This window comes from Nerophis ophidion, linkage group LG04 (genome assembly GCF_033978795.1).
Source record: "Nerophis ophidion isolate RoL-2023_Sa linkage group LG04, RoL_Noph_v1.0, whole genome shotgun sequence".
In the NCBI taxonomy this organism is placed as follows: domain Eukaryota; kingdom Metazoa; phylum Chordata; class Actinopteri; order Syngnathiformes; family Syngnathidae; genus Nerophis; species Nerophis ophidion.
Window position 1 is genome coordinate 66822231 of NC_084614.1, and position 19331 is coordinate 66841561.

Genomic DNA, 19331 nt, shown 5'->3' on the forward strand with positions numbered 1-19331 from the left:
GGGCAACACAGGGGCACACGTGGTGCTGGGAAATGGAGAGAGAGGGAGAGGGAGGAGAGTGGCAATGAGGAGAAGGACAAGCTGGACAGGGGACAAAGAGAAGGGACAACTGGCGGGGAAAGGAGAACGACGAGTGGGGGGGGGGGGGGGGGCGGAGGAAAGGGAAGACGACATCCAGATGTTCTGAGATGGAGCAGGACGTCCAGAAAGAGGGAGCGGATGACTCCTGTAGAATGTTGTTTTTATGCGTGTGGGAGAAGGAACTTCCAAGACAGACGGGTGGAATAATGCTGCTTTTGTGTCGCAGCCAGTGATTCCTTCCACTTGAAGTACTTAGAAGAGACACAAAAATGGGCTTCGAAAGACACAGAGTCGGTCCAAAGCAGACCACAGGAAGACCTTTTGTTAGAGGTATGGCTTAAATGTACGAGCCCTTTTTTTTTTTTAACCAAAAACTAAAGAAGAAGAGGTTTCATCAGGAGAAGGCAGCACATCTTAGGTGAAGACACTTCAAAGATCGTGGAGTTTCTCTTAAAAGCTTTTCTCGGGAAATTTGAATTTGCATAAACTTTGCTACAGTCGAAGTTTGGCTGTTCGTCAAGGACCAGACGAATCTACAAATCTGTCTTCAATTGTCAACCCCAGGTAAACCTCGAACTCTAACACTGAAATCTGACAGCAAGACGCTGGAAAGCCTTTCGTTTTTGGTTCTCTTTCAATGATGGAACACCAGAAATATGTTTTGAGGTTCTAGACCAACCAGAATCACCTACTGAGAACCTTTGTGAGCCCTTCTTAGCATCCAAAAGGAACCAGGGCTGGAGGTTTAATATTCTCCAGAAAGTGTCTCATTTCCATATATCCAGGGTCATAGCAAGGATTTTGGTCCATCTCAGCTGACTTCGGGCCACAAGCGGGCTCCACCCAGGGAAGAGCGCATTCAAGTTGGAATTTATTCTGCTTCATTCACCACAAAACTTGTCGATGTGAGCCACTAAATCTCTTTCAAGACTTTTTGACCAAAAATCTTCTATCCCGCCCGTTTCTCTTGTCTTGCAATCAATGGCCAACGCTGAGTCAGCCAATCAGACTGATTTATTGTTGCACATTGAAGGCGAGTAATGCGGGATGATAGGCGGTACACACCACAAAGGGCTACACGGTCTAGCCACGGATGCTAACTGACGCCTCAACTGGAACCTTTTAAATACATGGGCAGGATTCTCTACAAACTGTGTGATCCCTAAGTCACTTCTCTGGATGTCTTTTCAATTAAGGCCATGTCCTCCATAAACGTCCTTGAATAGATTTTTACAGATCAGGACATTATGAAAAAGGTAGTTCCCTGGTCTGTCAAAGAGCTTCAAGTTAAACCAGGAAAGAGTGCATAAGACAGCATACTTTGTACAAACAATTACAGTATTCAAAACAGCTGCAGAACACGACAACAACTTTACGACAACTGTATAGAGTGAGCTTGAGCATCATCTACAATCATCGTCGCTGCGGAAACCAAGGAGAGTGCGCGAGAGAGAGAGAGGGAGTGGAACAGCATGGGACTCAGCTGCTTCAAATCCTGGAAACATGACAGAGCAGGCTTCAAAGGTGACCCACACTAACACACAATCAACATATTACTTGGTAATCCTACAAGATCATCAAACTGTGTTTTGTCCTTGAAGGAAAATGTTGACTTAGGGGTTTTAAGCTTCTTGAGGTGACCGTTAGGTGTCATAGTACATGCTTGCTTTGACATTGGAGAGGCAAGGCAGTGTAATGCAATGATTACTTGAGCAAAAAAACCCCAAAACTATTTACTATATTTTAGAAACATAAATATTATCTGAAAGAACATTTTAAATCCAGGTCTAAGCTGCAAGTATTAGCTGTGGACTCTTGTTGGAGCCTTGTCCTCTTGTGATGTTATCTTGTATCAAGATAATCAGATTTCCTCCTCTGCTCTGATCATTAAGTAACCTCTGCATTAAGACTGACATTGGCTTGTCTGGAAAAAGGACCACTCTTAGTCAAGCTGGTCAAAGGACTTGGACATTCACGTCAAAAACAATTAAAAACAGGGCCGTTTGTGTGTCTTTAGGGAACAGAGACGTGTTGGCCAGTCCAGGCTCGTATTTCTTCCTGTCCAACAGCGCCGGCCAGGGGGACGAATGGCTGAAAAGCCTCAATAAGGGAGTCTGGATCCCTTTCACAGGTACAAATGAGCCAAATAGGTCTTATGTAAGTTGTTTTCAAGCTTACATTTGTGCTACACGCATAAACGTTCATTGGAATGGTCCCTTCTTCTGCAACATGTTAGTAAGTCAAGTTAAAGTACCAATGATTGTCACACACACACTAGGTGTGGTGAAATGTGTCTTCTGCATTTGACCCAACCCCTTGTTCACCCCCTGGGAGGTGAGGGGAGCAATAGGCAGCAGCGGTGGCCGCACCCGGGAATAATTTTTGGTGATTTTACCCCCAATTCCAACCCTTGATGCTGAGTGTCAAGCAGGGAGGTAGTGGGTCCCATTGTTATAGTCTTTGGTATGACTCGGCCGGGGTTTGAATTCACAACCTACCGATCTAAGGGCAGACACTCTAACCACTAGGCCACTGAGTAGGTATTTCCATTGAATGGAACTCGATCAGTCGGTATGGACTAGTATCTCCTGTGCAGGTGTTTTTGGTCAGCGTCTGGAGGAGACGGTGCTGTATGAGCGGCGTTACGGGGTTCGCTCGGTTCCCCTGGTGGTGGAGCAATGCGTGACCTTCATACGCGAGCGAGGTCTACAGGAGGTGGGCTTGTTTCGCCAGCCGGGACGGGCCAGTCTGGTGAGGGAGCTGCAGGAGGCGTTTGATGGCGGGGAGAGGCCCTCATTTGACAGGTGTGGTTATTTCCTGTATACCTCCTCTCTGTGAACATTTTCAGGCAGTTTGACTATGTAATGCCCGCAGCAACACCGACGTCCACACGGTGGCCTCGCTGCTGAAACTCTACCTGCGACAGCTTCCTGAGCCTTTGGTTCCTTATAGCCACTACCAGGACTTCCTGCTTTGCGGCACACATATTTCTAATGACCGCGTAGAGGTGATGCGCCACTATGATAAAGTATTTTATGCAACAAATCTATTTTAAATACTGCAAAACCCCCTTTTGCTGTTTCAGGGTTTGGAGGAGTTAAGAAATCTTCTTCAGGAGTTGCCAGTGGCCAATTTTAATCTTTTGAAGTTCATCTGCCAGTAAGAAATTCCCATGTGTCTCACAGAAACTAGATTACACAGAATGTAACTTTTCTACTTGATTTTCTTGTGCACAGGTTTCTTAATGAAGTCCAGAGTCACTCAAAAGGTAACAAGATGAGCTGTCAGAACTTGGCCACGGTGTTTGGACCAAACATTCTACGAGCCAAGGCTGAGGACCCTCAAAGCATCATGGGAGGTAGATGCTGGATCTCAATTGGTGTGCTTGTGGAGCAGAATGTCAAAAATATCCAAAAATGGTTTCCAGGTGCAGCACTGGTCCAGATGCTGATGTTGGAGCTGATCCGAGAAAATGAGTCTCTGTTCTCAAGGGTCTCTGCACCAGTTCCTGCACATCCTGTTGGAGGCTTATATGCATCACCAAGTACTCTGAGACGACCTCATTTACACCAGCCACCCTGCCTCCGTCAGATGTCACTGCCGCTAATTGCAGAGAGATGCCAGGAGTCAGGACAGCATACTGTGGATGGACACAATACCAGGTAACCTCGGTGAACCCTGCCCACCGTACTAACTCTCCTGCATCCAAGTCTCTCAATACGGAATGTCTGGATAGAACTTGGTGGGATGGAGTTATGAACTTGTAGCCTAACTTAGTTTTTTTTTGTCCTGCAGCTGTATCTCCTCTGTGACTACTGCCACATCGGACGCATCTTCAGGCCACAAGAGATTCCTGGGCCATCGCTACACCTCCTCTCATCCAGGAAACTGCTTCTACCCTGTACCTTCCTCAAGTCAGGCCTCGCAGCCTCAACTCGAGGGTAGTAGTATTGATTATCACCTGCACCTCTCTAGTAGTGGATCATCCCCAGCTAATGCCCAAAACAGGCAGCATAGATCAATCCATATGGGCTGGATCGAGGCATGGTCTGGTCTGGGAGACACAGTGAGTCATCTATGGAGTTCTGGTGCCACACAGAGCACAGGGGAAGGGATTGAAATTCCAGAAGTAGCCAGCGGGGGCAGCAGTGATGCGCAAGAAGGCAGCACCCCATCTGTTTACGACAATCTGAACAGAGTGTCTTCAAGTCAGATGATGGCGGACATCGCTGGTGAACAGTTACAGAACAACGGTCAGGGAGAATCCGACGAGGAACCAGAGGACGCGTGGCAGACGGTGGACGAATCATCATCGTGGTCTTCTTGTGAGATTTTACCATTGGACAAGTGCAGTGATCCCGAAGTTAGTCCTGACATGACATCAAAGAGGCCACCCTCAAGTCCCGCAGAGGAAAACTGCCAAGAACAGCTTGATAGTGACAACAAAAGCGAGGGTGACACAGGACATCACTTAAACTCCCCAACATCCGTCTCTATCTTAAGCCCTATCAGCACTGGAAGCTCTGAGGTGTTTCTTCCCTCGGGTCCTCCTCCAGACCTTCCAGGGAGTGAGCCTCAGTTGCAGTCCAGCAACGCTCAATCACTCCTGGATGAGCTTCGACAGCAAATGGCCCAGCAAAAGACCGATTATCAGGACAAGATAAAGAGGTGAACAAATTATTTTACTTTTACTCACCCAAACTCTTTTAGTCACCCATTAAAGGAAACATTATCACCAGACCTATGTGAGCATCAATATATACCTTGATGTTGCAGAAAAAAGACCGTATATTTTTTAAACCGATTTCCCAACTCTAAATGGGTGAATTTTGGCAAATTGAACGCCTTTCTATTTATCGCTCTCAGTGCGATGACGTCAGAACGTGACGTCACCTAGGTAATAGTCGCCATTTTCTCAAACACATTACAAACACCGCGTCTCAGCTCTGTTATTTTCCGTTTTTTCGACTATTTACTGGAACTTTGGAGACATCATGCCTCATCGGTGTGTTGTCGTAGGGTGTAACAACACTAACAGGGAGGGATTCAAGTTGCACCACTGGCCCAAAGATGCGAAAGTGGCAAGAAATTGGACGAAATGTCTTCAAAATACGAGGGTGTGGGGAAAGCCGACGAAATGGTCAGTCGTTTGTTCCGCACACTTTACCGACGTAAGACATGCTACTATAAAGAATGGCAAGATTGTGTGGATATTCTGCGACACTCAAAGCAGATGCATTTCCAATGATAAAGTCAAATAAATCTGCCGCCAGACCCCCATCGAATGTGCCGGAGTGTCTGCACATTTTACCGGCGATGCTAAGATAGACATGGCACAGATATGTATAGATAACCTGCAGATGCATTTCCAACGATAAAGTCAACTTAATCACAAAGGAGAGTTTTGTTGATATTGTTGACTTATGTGCTAATCAGACATATTTGGTCGCGGCATGACTGCCAGCTAATCGATGCTAAACTGCTATAGGGACGATGTGGCACAGTTGTACAGTGGCCGTGCGCAACCCGAGGGTCAATCCCCACCTAGTACCAACGTCGTCACGTCCGTTGTGTCCTGAGCAAGACACTTCACCCTTGCTCCTGATGGGTGTTGTTTAGCGCCTTGCATGGCAGCTCCCTCCATCAGTGTGTGAATGTGTGTGTGTGAATGGGTAAATGTGGAAGTAGTGTCAAAGCGCTTTGAGTACCTTGAAGGTAAAAAAGCGCTATACAAGTACAACCCATTTATTTAGGCTAGCTGTATGTACATTTGAAACTATATTTGCATCCAGCGTTTCCCTCCACCCACATTTAATGCCAAACAAACACTTACCAATCGATGGATTTGAGTTCATCCAGTGTCACAAGATGAGAAACTTCCGATCGTTGGTCTGCACATTTTACCGGCGATGCTGAGGCAACATGGCCGAATAGCGTCAATAGCTATTCACTCAATAGCTTCAGTTTCTGCGTCAATTTTGTTTTCGCTATCTGCCTCCATACTTCAAACATCCGTTTCAATACATGCTTAATCTGTCGAATCGCTTAAGCTGCTGAAATCCGAGTCTGAATCCGAGCTAATGTCGCTATATCTTGCTGTGCTATCCGTATTGGCATCACTGGATGACGTCACAGGAAAATGGACGATGGCTTCACAGATAGCGAAAATCAGGCACTTTAAAACTTTTTTTAGGGATATTCCAGGATGGGTAAAATTTTTAAAAAAACTTCAAAAAATAAAAATAAGCCACTGGGAACTGATTTTTATTGGTTTTAACCCTTCTGAAATTGTGATAATGTTCCCCTTTAAGGGGTTTTATTCGGTAGTAACTTCGGTATCACATTTGGTGAGTTTTAATGCAAAAAATCTAGTCCATACCATATACCGCAGCAGTACCGATTTAGTTTGCGGTAACTTTACAAAACTTTTGACAATAGGAATGTAACTAAACCATACTTTTTCATGGAAACAGAGGAGTCAGATAAGAGTAGGCCAACCAGAAAAGATCCAATCTGATTAACATTACAACAAATACTATGAATTAATAGAACCGTACTTAGTGATTCCTGTGTCCCGGCCCCAGGTTGGAGCTCTGCAATGACACCCTCCAGCGGCAAGTACTGGTACTGCGGGACAGTTTGGAGCAGCAGAAGCGAAGCCAGAGCGTGGCCGAGGTCAAGATCCGCAAAATGGAGCAAGCCAAGGCGGCTGCGGATCACCGTAACTCGACGCTGCAGACGGAGATGGAACTGTTTTTCCAGATGAGAACACGGGAGGGAAGGAATGATGATGGTGGGGGAGAAAGGAGAAAACGCACCTTAAAGAGCCTGTGAAGGTGAAGGGAAAGATGAGAGGATTAGTGAATGCTGGGGTCAGGGGCGCCGAAAAGAGGGGGTAAAGGAGACGGATTCTAGGGGCCCATGATGGAGGGGGCCCAGAGAGGCCCCTAATGATGATGAAATTATATGAAATTATGTGTTGGGGGCCCTGTAAAGATTCTTTTCATGTGGCCCAAAATCCCTAGCGGCGCCCCTGGCTGGGGTTGTTATTCTTTCTGTAGATTTTACAATTTCTCTCAATCAAGGATCCATGATTTGCTATTTTATACACATACAAACATAAAGGAAGCATTGCTGTGTTTGCATGAATGTGTGTTTTACATATAAAAAAAACCCCACTGATAAGAAACTGTATTTTATATTGGCAGTGCAATAACGACACAATAATACACAGAAATTGTCTCTGAACCAAACATGCAGACAAGTGCATCCAAATCTAATCACCTTGTTAGCAGGAAAAAGTTTTAAAACATGAAAGACACAATGACTTTAGATGAGAATTTTGCGTTTATTCTCACATTGAGACTTTCTGAATCAAGCCAAAGTCTCGTGAACAGATTAAATTTAGAGACAGCCTTCAGTCCCACAGACAGAAAGACATTTACTATTCACAGCTGCTGCGTTTTCTAAAGGACTTGGGGACGCCACAGCCGGCTTACAGGAACGCCATAGAGGGGTAACAGGTACGTAACAGTCTCTTTTGCCAGTAAAGCGACTGATCCTCATTAAAAAAAAATAATAAGTGCAATAATAACAATGCTTTACTAACAGGAAATCCAACCTCAAAACTAAAAACCTCTGAAAAATATTTTGACATCGCAGTATGGATCTAATTGTTGGTTTTAAAGCTTCTTTTTCTGACAAAAAAATTCCAACATTGAAAAGCAAAAGGTTTTTTTTTCTCAAAACAAAATCTGACGACAAAAACAAGAAATGTAATCCTTTCACTACAAATACAGGTATATTCATTAAAACATCTAAATAATACAGAGGCAACGTTGAACAAAATAAAACAAAGACTATAATATTTAATCGTGGGAGTCTGCATGTTTTATATATTTTCTCCTTTTCACGACATATTTTGATTCCATAAGTCATTAATTTGCAGTGCAGAATGACGAAGAAAAATACTCATATCTCTGGTGCTAGACAGGAAGCTAAAGTGCAATTAAAATTGTGTTTCAGTACATTTAAAATGAAATATGGAAAGTTTCATAAAGCCGCATATGAGTACATGTAAAATGTGTTGCTTTGGATAAGAATATTTTAGGACTTAAATAATAAAGGTCACAAAATATTTTTTTTGCGAGATTATAGTGAACGCACCGTAGTGGCGGCAGTAACCGTAACTGGGGTCCCTTAGGTAGCTAAGGTCGCATCCCAGCAGGCACAAGACATTGATTATACGTACGCATCCTTTAAAACTGACTTTTTAGACTCCCTTTTTAGACCAGTTGATCTGCCGTTTCTTTTCTTTCTCTTCTATGTCCCACTCTCCCTTGTGGAGGGGGTCCGGTCCGATCCGGTGGCCATGTACTGCTTGCCTGTGTATCGGCTGGGGACATCTCTGCGCTGCTGATACGCCTCCGCTTGTGATGGTTTCCTGCTGGCTCCGCTGTGAACGGGACTCTCGCTGCTGTGTTGGATCCGCTTTGGACTGGACTCTCGCAACTGTGTTGGATCCATTGTGGATTGAACTCTCACAGTATCATGTTAGACCCGCTCGACATCCATTGCTTTCCTCCTCTCTAAGGTTCTCATCGTCATCATTGTCACTGGGTCATTATTGTCACCGATGTCCCACTGGGTGTGAGTTTTCCTTGCCCTTATGTGGGCCTACCGAGGATGTCGTGGTGGTTTGTGCAGCCCTTTGAGACACTAGTGATTTAGGGCTATATAAGTAAACATTGATTGATTGATGATTGACTTTGAAAAACGTTGCAAAAATAGTTGTATTTGTAAATTGAGACAACGTTGATGTTGGGAAATGACCAAATTTCAATGGTCAACTCAACGTCTTACCCTAACATTGATTAAACGTTGTCAAAAAACATGTTGTTCCAACTTTAGGTTTGAGTTGCTAAACGTCAGGACCTAATTCAACAAGTTTTGATGTCTTGAGCCTGCTGAGATGTGCCTGAAGTTAGTTTTTTGTGAACACAATTTTCATGAAAATGTGCATATTAAGTCCGACTTGTACAGTATCAATTACATTTCCGTTATTGCCTGTGGGAAAGAATATCTCCCAAAGCCTACAAATTAGGTGCACATTCGCTAACTCCCTCACTAACAGTAGAACTTCTAATGCAGAATCAAGTTGTAGAATTCAGAATTTGACCAAAAAGTTCAGGAATACTAGTAAACTCCACCCATCTATCCATTTTCTATCGCTTGTCCCTTTCGGGGAACTATTAAATACTATCAAATTATTTTCCAAGGAGACATTTTTGTTAACTGGAAGTGTTTTAACATATAAGCCATGATTATATGTATGCCAGTACTCGTACTATGAGAGTTTGATTAAATGGTTTACGTTAGTTTCGAATATTAATTTTATGTCTGTAAGAGCTGCCACTATGTGAGTGAAATTGGAAAGTCAACCACATATGTCAGATAATGATTGTGGACATCGCCATGCTTGTTTCACATTAGCTGACTCAACTGAATGATGCATTCATAATGAGGAGGAGCGGCCAATCAGGTAACAGATCAGACTTAAGACTTCACCAGCGTCTAGAAGCCGGAGGGCGTCAGGATGTTCATATCTCGCGGCTTAAGCTTGTGCGGGCGCGCCCCCTGTCGCCGACCCTCCACCATCGGGATCTCCATTTTGGGTGGCCCTACTTTCTGGGCGTCTGGGCCGTCGGCCAGTCGAGTGGCCTGGGCCTTCATGACCTCCATGGCGCTAGGCTTCTGGGCGCCGCGGTACACCTGCAGTGCAAATCCTGCTATGGTAAAGACAGAAGGAGGGGGAGGGAGGTGGGTGATGGATTTAGCTTTGATTACATTGTAGCCTCCTGGACCACCTTTTTGATTGGAAGAAAATGTGGCAGCCTCCACACAAAAAAAAAAACACTAGGCTGATGATTTATTGGGATTATTTTACAAAGTCGACATCTCTACCACAACACAGACCATTCTTTGAATAGGATAAATTTTAAGCAAAAGCATGAAGTTTTCAAAGAAAGTGACATGAATCTACTTTTCAATGAGTGAAAAAATTAAACAACGCATACTATGCAGTATAAAAATTTTACTACATGTATAACAGAATTAGTAGTTTTTAACTAGTGAGAGACTATTTTGGTGTATTTTATTTTGTGGTTTATTGCTTGAGTTGATTTTGTACCTGTTATTTATGTATTTTTCTGTACATTTTAGTTAGTTTTTTTTCCAAACTCTTGTTCAGGTGCTAGCAGTTTAAACAAAAAGTACTAAACAAATAATCTGGCTTGGCTACAATATTTTATGTGAATGTATGTAAAAGTATATATGATTGCTACAGTAATTATAATAATGTACACATGTGTATACACATATACGTATGTGTTTATATATATATATATATATATATATATATGTATGTATATATAAATCTATGTATGTATACACACAAACACACACACGTGTGTGTGTGTGTATATATATATATATATATATATATATATATATATACATATACACACACACACATTTAAAAAATAGTTAATATAATTACTACTTCTATGTGAATATAATATATTATAAAATGGGGATTCAGAATCAATTCCCTGATTCAACAAGATTCTTGAGTCAAACCAAATTTCGCGTTATTATTTGGTATAAAAATTATTTTTTTAAAAAAACTTTCAAGAATCAATTTTATTTAGAATTGAAATGAATAAAAATTGTGACTCGGATTTGAAAAGATTCTTTGAAGCACCCCTATTATAATAGTAACTATATAAGCTGCATTTATACAAACAGATGCCTTGTACTCTCTGGAGTCGAGTAAAAAAAAATATATATATATGACATTGCGTCTCAATTATTTTCTCTTTCGTCGCCCCCATACAAATAAAATATTTCTCTCCCCCACTATACACCGTGACTAAAAATAATATAATTTAGCTATAAAATTGTTAAAAGTACACCTCTGCACAACATTAAAAAAACAACACACTAGTCTTTCCTCGTCATCCACTATAGTCAAAGTGAAGCCATGACCTACAAAAAAAAAAAACATGTTCGACTAGGTCACCCGCGACCCCCCACACTATTTGAGAAGGACTGCTATATGACGAACTACAGTACTTATATTTTTAGGTTACCTACCTAAAGTCATGCAAACGACGTGTGCTGATTCATTCAGGTGTACACAAACAACTCTGCAGGCTGTTGTAGTCATTAACCCATTCATCCAATATGGCCATCAGTCTAAAGGTCAGCCATTTACATATTAACCCGCCTCTTTTTTGGTTTATGTAGGACAACGACCTGATGTCACCTGTGTGTGTTTACATGGGAACAGCTGGCTTGTTCCGTGTATTTATTTACACATTTTCATGCACTTTTCTTGTAGTTTCCCCTTATGCAAATTGTCAGCTTTGTTTACCTGCATTAGAGGGATCGGAGCCCAGGTCCGAGGTTGACTTATGTACGAGAGGCCGTGGCCCAAACACGCCCCAGCGTTCCAACACGCCTCCTCCCGCCGCATCACCTCCTCCAAGGTCCACGCTGCTGTTTGTAGAGCTGACGCTGATGTCAGAGCTAGTGCTGCTAAACCAGGTCCTGCACCGATTGGGAGTGAAGATACACGTGAGCTCGGATGCTGTCGCATGGTGCTCGTCGTGCGTGTAAATTTGAGTGTACCTGCGCTGCTGTGTAGGGGAGCTGTGCGGAGTGGTGGTTGGAGTGGACTGGGCCGAGGAGCTCTGGTGCTCCTCTCGGGTCTCCATGTTCTGGATCTGCATTTTCTGCACAACAGCAAAACAATTAGTGGAGTGCGTTTGCTATCTTGTACAGCCCCTTGATATGTATGCATCTTACCTGGAAGGATTCAGGCATACGGTGGAGGCGGCGCGTCTCCTCTGCATTGAGGCCTTTGTGAGGCATGTAGCTGGAGTCCGTCAGCCCCGCCTTTTGCTCAAACTTGTGCATGCTTTCATGACTCTGCTCTAAAAAAACAAAAACAGAACTGCCTTAGAATTGTTTATATGTTCTCCTGAGAACCAATGTCCTGTATAGTAAACATTTGTCTGTGGTCTATTTCTTTTGTCAGAGTTAAACATTTCTGAAAACACTAGCTCTGGTATTCCAAACACATATTTCAAATATTAATGTAGAGAATTTTTGTCATTGTCTTACTGGTGATGAGAGAGTTGAGGATCATGGAGGAGGCCTTGGTCTTCACCACGCTTTGTGACCTGGAGGGGGGGCTGTTGGAAAAATTAGACTGACGCACAGATCCACCGCCTTCTTCCTCCTGGTGAAAAAAACCCCCCACAATGGACATTAGAAAAAATAAGTTAAGATAGTTTCACTTTAAAAAGGACAAGCAAAGGTTGTCCAACACCATCCAGATATACAATATACACATACTTAAAATATTTTTTTCACCAAGTTGTTTTACAGTCACAAAAAAAGAAAAAGTACCGTGCAAATTAGGTAATACTTCCTCCCACTTCCAAAGACATGCACCTGGGGATAGGTTGATTGGCAACACTAAAATTGGCCCTAGTGTGTGAATGTTGTCTGTCTATCTGTGTTGGCCCTGCGATGAGGTGGCGACTTGTCCAGGGTGTACCCCGCCTTCCGCCCGATTGTAGCTGAGATAGGCGCCAGCGCCCCCCGCGACCCCAAAAGGGAATAAGCGGTAGGAAATGGATGGATGGAACTGCGAAAATTTAATTAATCTGAATCAAAATGATATAAAAATAAAGTTTCACTTTTAAAAGGACAAGCAAAGGTTGTCCAACACCATCCATATATATAATATACAATATACACATACTAAAAATATTTTTTTCACCAAGTTGTTTTACAGTCACAAAGAAAAGAAAAAGTACCGTGCAAATGAAGTAATACAACTGCGAGAAGTTAGATAATCTGAATCAAAATAATATAAAAATATAGTCCTAATTTTATGTGATTAAAGTTTGAAAATTACAAGGTAAAAAACTGCAATATCAAAATAATAAAGTGATAGTAAATAGCAGTGTTTCCTTAGGGACATTTACTTGTGGCAGGCGATACCAGTTTTGCTTTCCATGTTTTTTACTCACCTTTAAATGTTTTTTACCTTTACTACAGCATCCATGAGACTTACATGCAACTACCAATTAGAATTAGAATTACGTCATTACATCACCTGCTCACTTTTGCTAGGAATAGATGAAAGTCCTGTGGAAAACACTGATTAGTACTGCACTTTACAAGACTATAATAGCACTATTAGGAAAAAAAATTGTCAGATACATTAAAATTTTTTTTTATAGAATTAAAGTAAAAAATGTACTGTTAAGAGTTGTAATCTTTAGTAGTGGTGCTGAAAAAAATAAATTTACATTCATAATTTTTAAGAATAATTTTTTTTCCATAAAATAAAATTGTCAAAAGACAATATTTTAGGCCATATTTGTGTTTACGTACAAGTCAGCATCCAGGATGGGCTTGTGTAGCCTGTAACGGTTTTGAAAAGGTTTTATTAAATTTAATATACCAAAAGATACATTGTAAGAGTCTGTTTGAATTGAGATTTGTGTTGAATTGAGAATCGATTATGGATCGGATTGTGACTCCAAGAATCGAATATCCAATATTGACTTGTTGTAAGATTCATGTCAATAATTTTTAGAATTGCAAATAAATGTTGTTTGCACAATATAAAATGAAGTCAAAATTCTAACTCATAAGGAAAAACTAAGATTGTTATGAAATGAGAATAAATGTCAAAATACAAGTGAAACAGAGTTGTTGCATTATGAGGGGGTAAAAGCATTGGTTTTGATAAAATGAACTTCAGGTAAGGATGGTGTGGGATGTTCTCTTACCTCAGCCAGATGGTTGAACTTCCTGTCCGGCACGACTGGGCGTCTCCAAAGGTTGGTGATGTTGATGTCGTGGGGGGGCGTGGACATGGGGGTCTCCAGATTGTCGTCATAGCTTATCGCCCTCCGGGTCATCCCGATGGGAAGCTTCATCCCTCCCATCCCGGAACCTTCGATAGCTGCGGACGCACATATGGATCGTGTCACTTGTCAAATTGTGGTACGGTTTGATTTTAACCTGAGGACAATTTGGAGTGACGTGTTGATGTCAGGTGTTCAAATGACTAACTGATGGCAGTACACGGTATGCTGTTTAGGATTAATATTGCTTTTCCAACACAAAATCTCACCTGGTAAGTCCCCTGAACCCGACATAGCTTCTGTACTACTACCAGGAAAGTTTCAGCAGCCCTGAGGGAATATAAAACTGCATTATTACATTTGCAGGATTGCCAAGTAAGAAATGATGGCAATGCGCTAGGGCCGGGCGATATATCGATATACACGATATATCCCGGGTTTGCCGCTATGTGATATAGAAAATGACTATTGTGATATTCGAGTATACGTTCTCACGCAGTTGCTTTTTGCTGCGGGCATTACATCACAGGCTCTTCTCGCTCTTTCTTGTCCCTCCTTCTCACACAGAGAAAGCTCACCTTCTTATATACGTCACATACGTATACGCCCTCGCGGAGCAGAGAGGTACCAGCATGGGTACCGTTAACTGTGAGGCTAGCAGAGCCGTGCGAGTGGTAATACGAGAGAAAGAAAGTACGAATGAAAGAAGAATTAATATCCAAGAAAAACAGCAGGGGGTCCATTGTCCGGCGGTGGTTTGGCTTCAAGGGGGAATATGCCGAACAGACAACCGTAATTTGTCAAATGTGGGCCAAAAGCGTTGCTACAAAAAGTAGCATTACTGCTAATATGTAGCATAATTTGAAAAGTTACCTACTACAGAATGAAGAGTGTCTCTGACAATCTTGCACTTTGTTTTGGAAATTATGTGAATGTTTGTGCCACTGCTTAAAGGGGAACATTATCACAATTTCAAAAGGGTTAAAAACAATAAAAATCAGTTCCCAGTGGCTTGTTGTATTTTTTTTCTAAATTTTACCGGCCTCGGAATATCCCTAAATAAAGCTTTAAAGTGCTTGATTTTCGGCTCTCTGCGAAGACACTGGCCATTTCCCTGTGACGTCACACAGCTCTGCCAATGTAAACAATGGGAATACCACAGCAAGATATAGTGACATTAGCCCGGATTCAAACTCGGATTTCAGCGGCTTAAGCAATTCAACAGATTACGCATGTATTGAAACAGATGGTTGGAGTATGAAAATATTGAAGAAGAAACTGAAGCTATTGAGCGAATAGCTATTGACGCTATTCATAGCCATAGCATGGCCGAATAGCTGCGTTAGCATCGCCGGTAAAATGTGCAGACCAAACGATCAGGACTTTCGCATCTTTTGACACTGGAGCAACTTAAATCCGTCGATTGATAAGTGTTTTTTTTCGCATTAAATGTGGGTGGAAGGAAACGTAATATAGTTGCAAATGCATCTACAGGTTATCCATACATCTCTGTACCATGTCTGCTTTAGCACCGCCGGTAAATCGCATGTTAGCATCAATTAGCGTAGGATGTTAGCATCGATTAGCTGGCAGTCAACATCAACAAAACTCACCTTTGTGATTTCGTTGACTATCGTTGCAAATGCATTTGCAGGTTATCCATACATCTCTGTGCCATGTCTGCCTCAGCATCGCCGGTCAAATGTGGAGACACTCTGGCACATTCAATGGGGGTCTGGCGGCAGACACTTTCGCATCTTCGGGCCAGTGGTGCAACTTGAATCCACCCTGTTAGTGTGGTTACACCCTCCGACAACACACCGTCGAGGCATGATGTCTCCGAGGTTCCAAAAAATAATAAAAAAAAAGGAAAATAACAGAGCTGAGACCCGGTGTTTGTTATGTGTTGAAAATGAAAATGGTGGGTGTGTTACCTCGGCGACGGCACATTCTGACGTCATCGCCTCCAGCGCGATTAACAGAAAGGCGTTTAATTCGCCAAAATTCACCCATTTAGAGTTCGGAAATCGGTTAAAAAAATAGATGGTCTTTTTTCTGCACCATCAAGGTATATATTGACGCTTACATAGGTCGGTGATAATGTTCCCCTTTAATAACTGTTTAATAAATACAGTTTTGGTCAATTAACTTAGTTGTGATTTCCTTCTCTGGATGAAAGTTTAAAATGAGCATATATTAGTGATGGGTCCGGCAACACCGATGCATCGGCGCATGAGTCGAGCTCACAGAGCGAAACCATGTGTCGGTGCGCGTACCGCTCTTAGAAAGTAACGTGACCGATCATGAGCTGTTTTGGTCATGTGACCGATATGCGAACTGTGTCGCACTGGCACCTGCGCGCCAAACTGTGTTTATAGGGAAGTGCATCTGTCAACGAGATGCTGCTGCCAACAGAATCGCCGCACTTCTGTCGTTGGTCATTTGTCATTTATCGTCGTCGATCATTTCCACCGTGTGGGAATATTTTGATCATATATCGGAAAAAAAGGTATTTGTGTTCATTTCCTTGTCGTTTCATCCTGTTCTCTCAAAGTTTCTAGCATTGTCCCACGCACACAAAAATCCTATTGGTTACATTAAAAAGCGGAAACAGACAATCTCTTCGATAGCTCAGTTGGTAGAGTGGAGGACTGTAGTTGTTCATGCTGAGTTCCTTAGGGCACTTCATCAAATCCATCTCGAACCCATTACCTTTTTACCATGAATTGATTAACGTGGGCCCCGATTTAAACACGTTGAAAAACTTATTCGGGTGTTACCATTTAGTGGTCAATTATACGGATTGTGTACTGAACTGTGCAATATACTAATAAAAGTTTCAATCAATCAATCATGTACACATTTTTTCTTGGGGCTTCACGGTGGCAGAGGAGTTAGTGTGTCTGCCTCACAATAAGAAGGTCCTCCAGTCCTGGGTTCAATCCCAGGCTCGGGATCTTTCTGTGTGGAGTTTGCATGTTCTCCCCGTGAATGCGTGGGTAGCGACTTGTCCAGGGTGTACTCCGCCTTCCGCCCGATTGTAGCGGAGATAGGCGCCAGCGCCCCCCGCGACTCCAAAAGCGAATAAGCGGTAGAAAATGGATGTATGGATTATTTATTGACTATATCTAAAAAAGATAAAAATATATTTTTATTTAAATGAAGATATGAAATAATCCTAAATGAAATACAATGACTTGGTTTATATTTTTGTATATACTCGGTCATAAAATCAGTGTCAGTTGAGTCGGCCCATAGGTTGCCTGTAGGGATTTTTAATGTCCAGCAGATATCAGTATTTAGTGACACAGTATTGACACAGTATCAATATAGTTTTGCAGTCCGTCTAAACCAGGGGTGGGCATTACGTCGATCGCGATCGACTGGTCGATCTCGGAGGGTGTGTCAGTCGATCTCAAGCCAGGCATTAAAAAATAGACATAAAAATTAGCAATCATCAATCATACCAAGACTTCACTTTCGTCAGTTGTTTGACATTCTCGGCACCCGAGGATCTTGTGAGATGACGCTGGCTGCTGCGAGCTCATATTTAAGAAAAAAAACACTAACAGGGCGGACGCAGAGAAACACATTTTATTTCTAGAGACTCCGTACCTACTGTCAAAACTCTAAAGACCGACTGCACAGTTCCTGTCTTCACCATAAAAGACCTGTTTCATCCTGCCTGTGCTAACAAAATAAGAGTCTCAGAAAGCTAGTGTGCACAAGCTAGCAAGCTACGGAGTTTGATGCCAATGTATTTCTCCCCCGCCCTCAGCGACCGCTTTCTCACTTGCTTGCCCACCCGCACACTCACTGACGTCACTCACCTGCTGCCAGACATTAAAGGGCCACACACATATGCTACTCTCATAACAAAGTGTTTAAAAACGAGTATGCAAGTTGGACAAATGAGATGCCAAATCCAACCACTTTCATGTGGTATTGGACAGAAAGGAGGACTTTTTTTTTTCCTCCATTTGAAAATGCGGACGTTATCAGAACCACTGTCTAATTCCAATCAATGCAAGTCATCAGAATCAAATACACCAACTTATATTCTTGTCTTCATGAAAGAAAGGAATCTATGTGTGTTAAACATGCTTGTATTATCATTAAACACCATTAACTTGTTAACAAAAATGTATCTTTCATAAATAAATAAATATAAATTATAAATAGGAATGAGGTAGATCTCCTCGACTTGGTCAATTGAAAAGTAGCTCGCCTGCAGAAAAAGTGTGAGCGCCCCTGGTCTAAACGATACATGAAGCTTCATCAACCCATCACTAGCATATATCAATGCAGTATGAAGATTGTTTTAATGTAGACACATAGAATCTCCATAGTGCTGTGATTATATGCATCAAGTATTAATTCAAGGCCAAGGCAAAATATCGAGATATATTGTGTATCACGATATGGCTTAAAAATATTGAGATATTAAAATAAGGCCATATCGCCCAGCCCTACAATGCGCAGCATTAAAACCATAATAGGAGGAGACATGCCTGTGATTATATCAGCAGTGTAGAGCAGGCAGTATAGAGGCGCATCCCGTCCTGAGGTGGCTCTGTGCAGATGGAGAGGTTACATCAGGCTGGCTGTGATCGAACAGGCCCTCTGGCAAATCATTGTGGATAACAGTCAGGCCCAGAGGAAAGAGGAACAACTGCAAAAAGAGCAGACGTGTAAACGATGCATCTTGGTGGCAAAACTAAAAACGCATGACTTGCCTCGCAAACAAATACCATCTCATTGTGTAAAAGGAGATAGCCTTAAAATGACGCACAATGACAATACGTAGCGGCTTGCTTCAACAAAACGAATTGTTTCAACAAAACAAAGGTGTGGGTGCATGTTACCTACGCCGAATTGAAAAACGTTAAAACATCTCATTTATGCGCGATGTTAGATTTAAAACAAGCTATGAGGACAAAAAGGCGTAGCAGAGTTCATTTCGGCTATCTCGCTGACGGACAACCAGATGTCTCACCGCTGGAGACAGGACGACATATCTCGTCTATTATCTTTCTTACCGGTGCTAACGCAGGATTCAGGGCGGCTAGAGGATCGCCCGTAACCTCCCGCTGGTGATGGGGCAGTTTATGGAAATACTGAAAATAAGCTCGGCGGCCATTATTATTATGACCAGCCGTTACAGGACTTCCGGTATGGAGGAAGTGAACGTCACGTTGCAGTCTCGCGAGAATTGTTTGCTAAATCATTTCGGAGATTGTTGTTTCCCCCCAATAAGTAACTTTTTATTGAGTATCGTTGTCCTATTGACACTGTAAAACT

General features: G+C 42.3%; 2 protein-coding genes across 3 annotated transcripts; one reads left to right on the forward strand and one right to left on the reverse strand.

Annotated features, from left to right (window-relative positions):
* Positions 1 to 103: 103 nt before the first annotated feature.
* LOC133551774 (rho GTPase-activating protein 22-like) lies at positions 104 to 8959 on the forward strand. Its single transcript, XM_061898842.1, has 9 exons — positions 104 to 1605; positions 2099 to 2212; positions 2678 to 2885; positions 2956 to 3088; positions 3167 to 3240; positions 3318 to 3439; positions 3509 to 3743; positions 3877 to 4749; positions 6666 to 8959. The coding sequence occupies exons 1-9, from the start codon at positions 1554 to 1556 to the stop codon at positions 6913 to 6915; spliced, it is 2061 nt and encodes a 686-aa protein (XP_061754826.1). The 5' UTR covers positions 104 to 1553; the 3' UTR covers positions 6916 to 8959.
* Positions 7410 to 19224, reverse strand: LOC133551777 (putative monooxygenase p33MONOX). 2 transcript variants are annotated; one of them, XM_061898848.1, is made up of 9 exons: positions 19070 to 19224; positions 18542 to 18702; positions 14300 to 14360; positions 13953 to 14128; positions 12268 to 12385; positions 11950 to 12077; positions 11773 to 11876; positions 11516 to 11691; positions 7410 to 9866 (listed from the first exon to the last, which is right to left on the reverse strand). In XM_061898848.1, the coding sequence occupies exons 3-9, from the start codon at positions 14322 to 14324 to the stop codon at positions 9655 to 9657; spliced, it is 939 nt and encodes a 312-aa protein (XP_061754832.1). In that variant the 5' UTR covers positions 14325 to 14360; positions 18542 to 18702; positions 19070 to 19224; the 3' UTR covers positions 7410 to 9654. The 2 variants fall into 2 exon arrangements, with proteins under 2 accessions (XP_061754832.1, XP_061754831.1); XM_061898847.1 differs by having other exon boundaries at positions 7410 to 9869.
* Between the last annotated feature and the right edge of the window lie 107 nt (positions 19225 to 19331).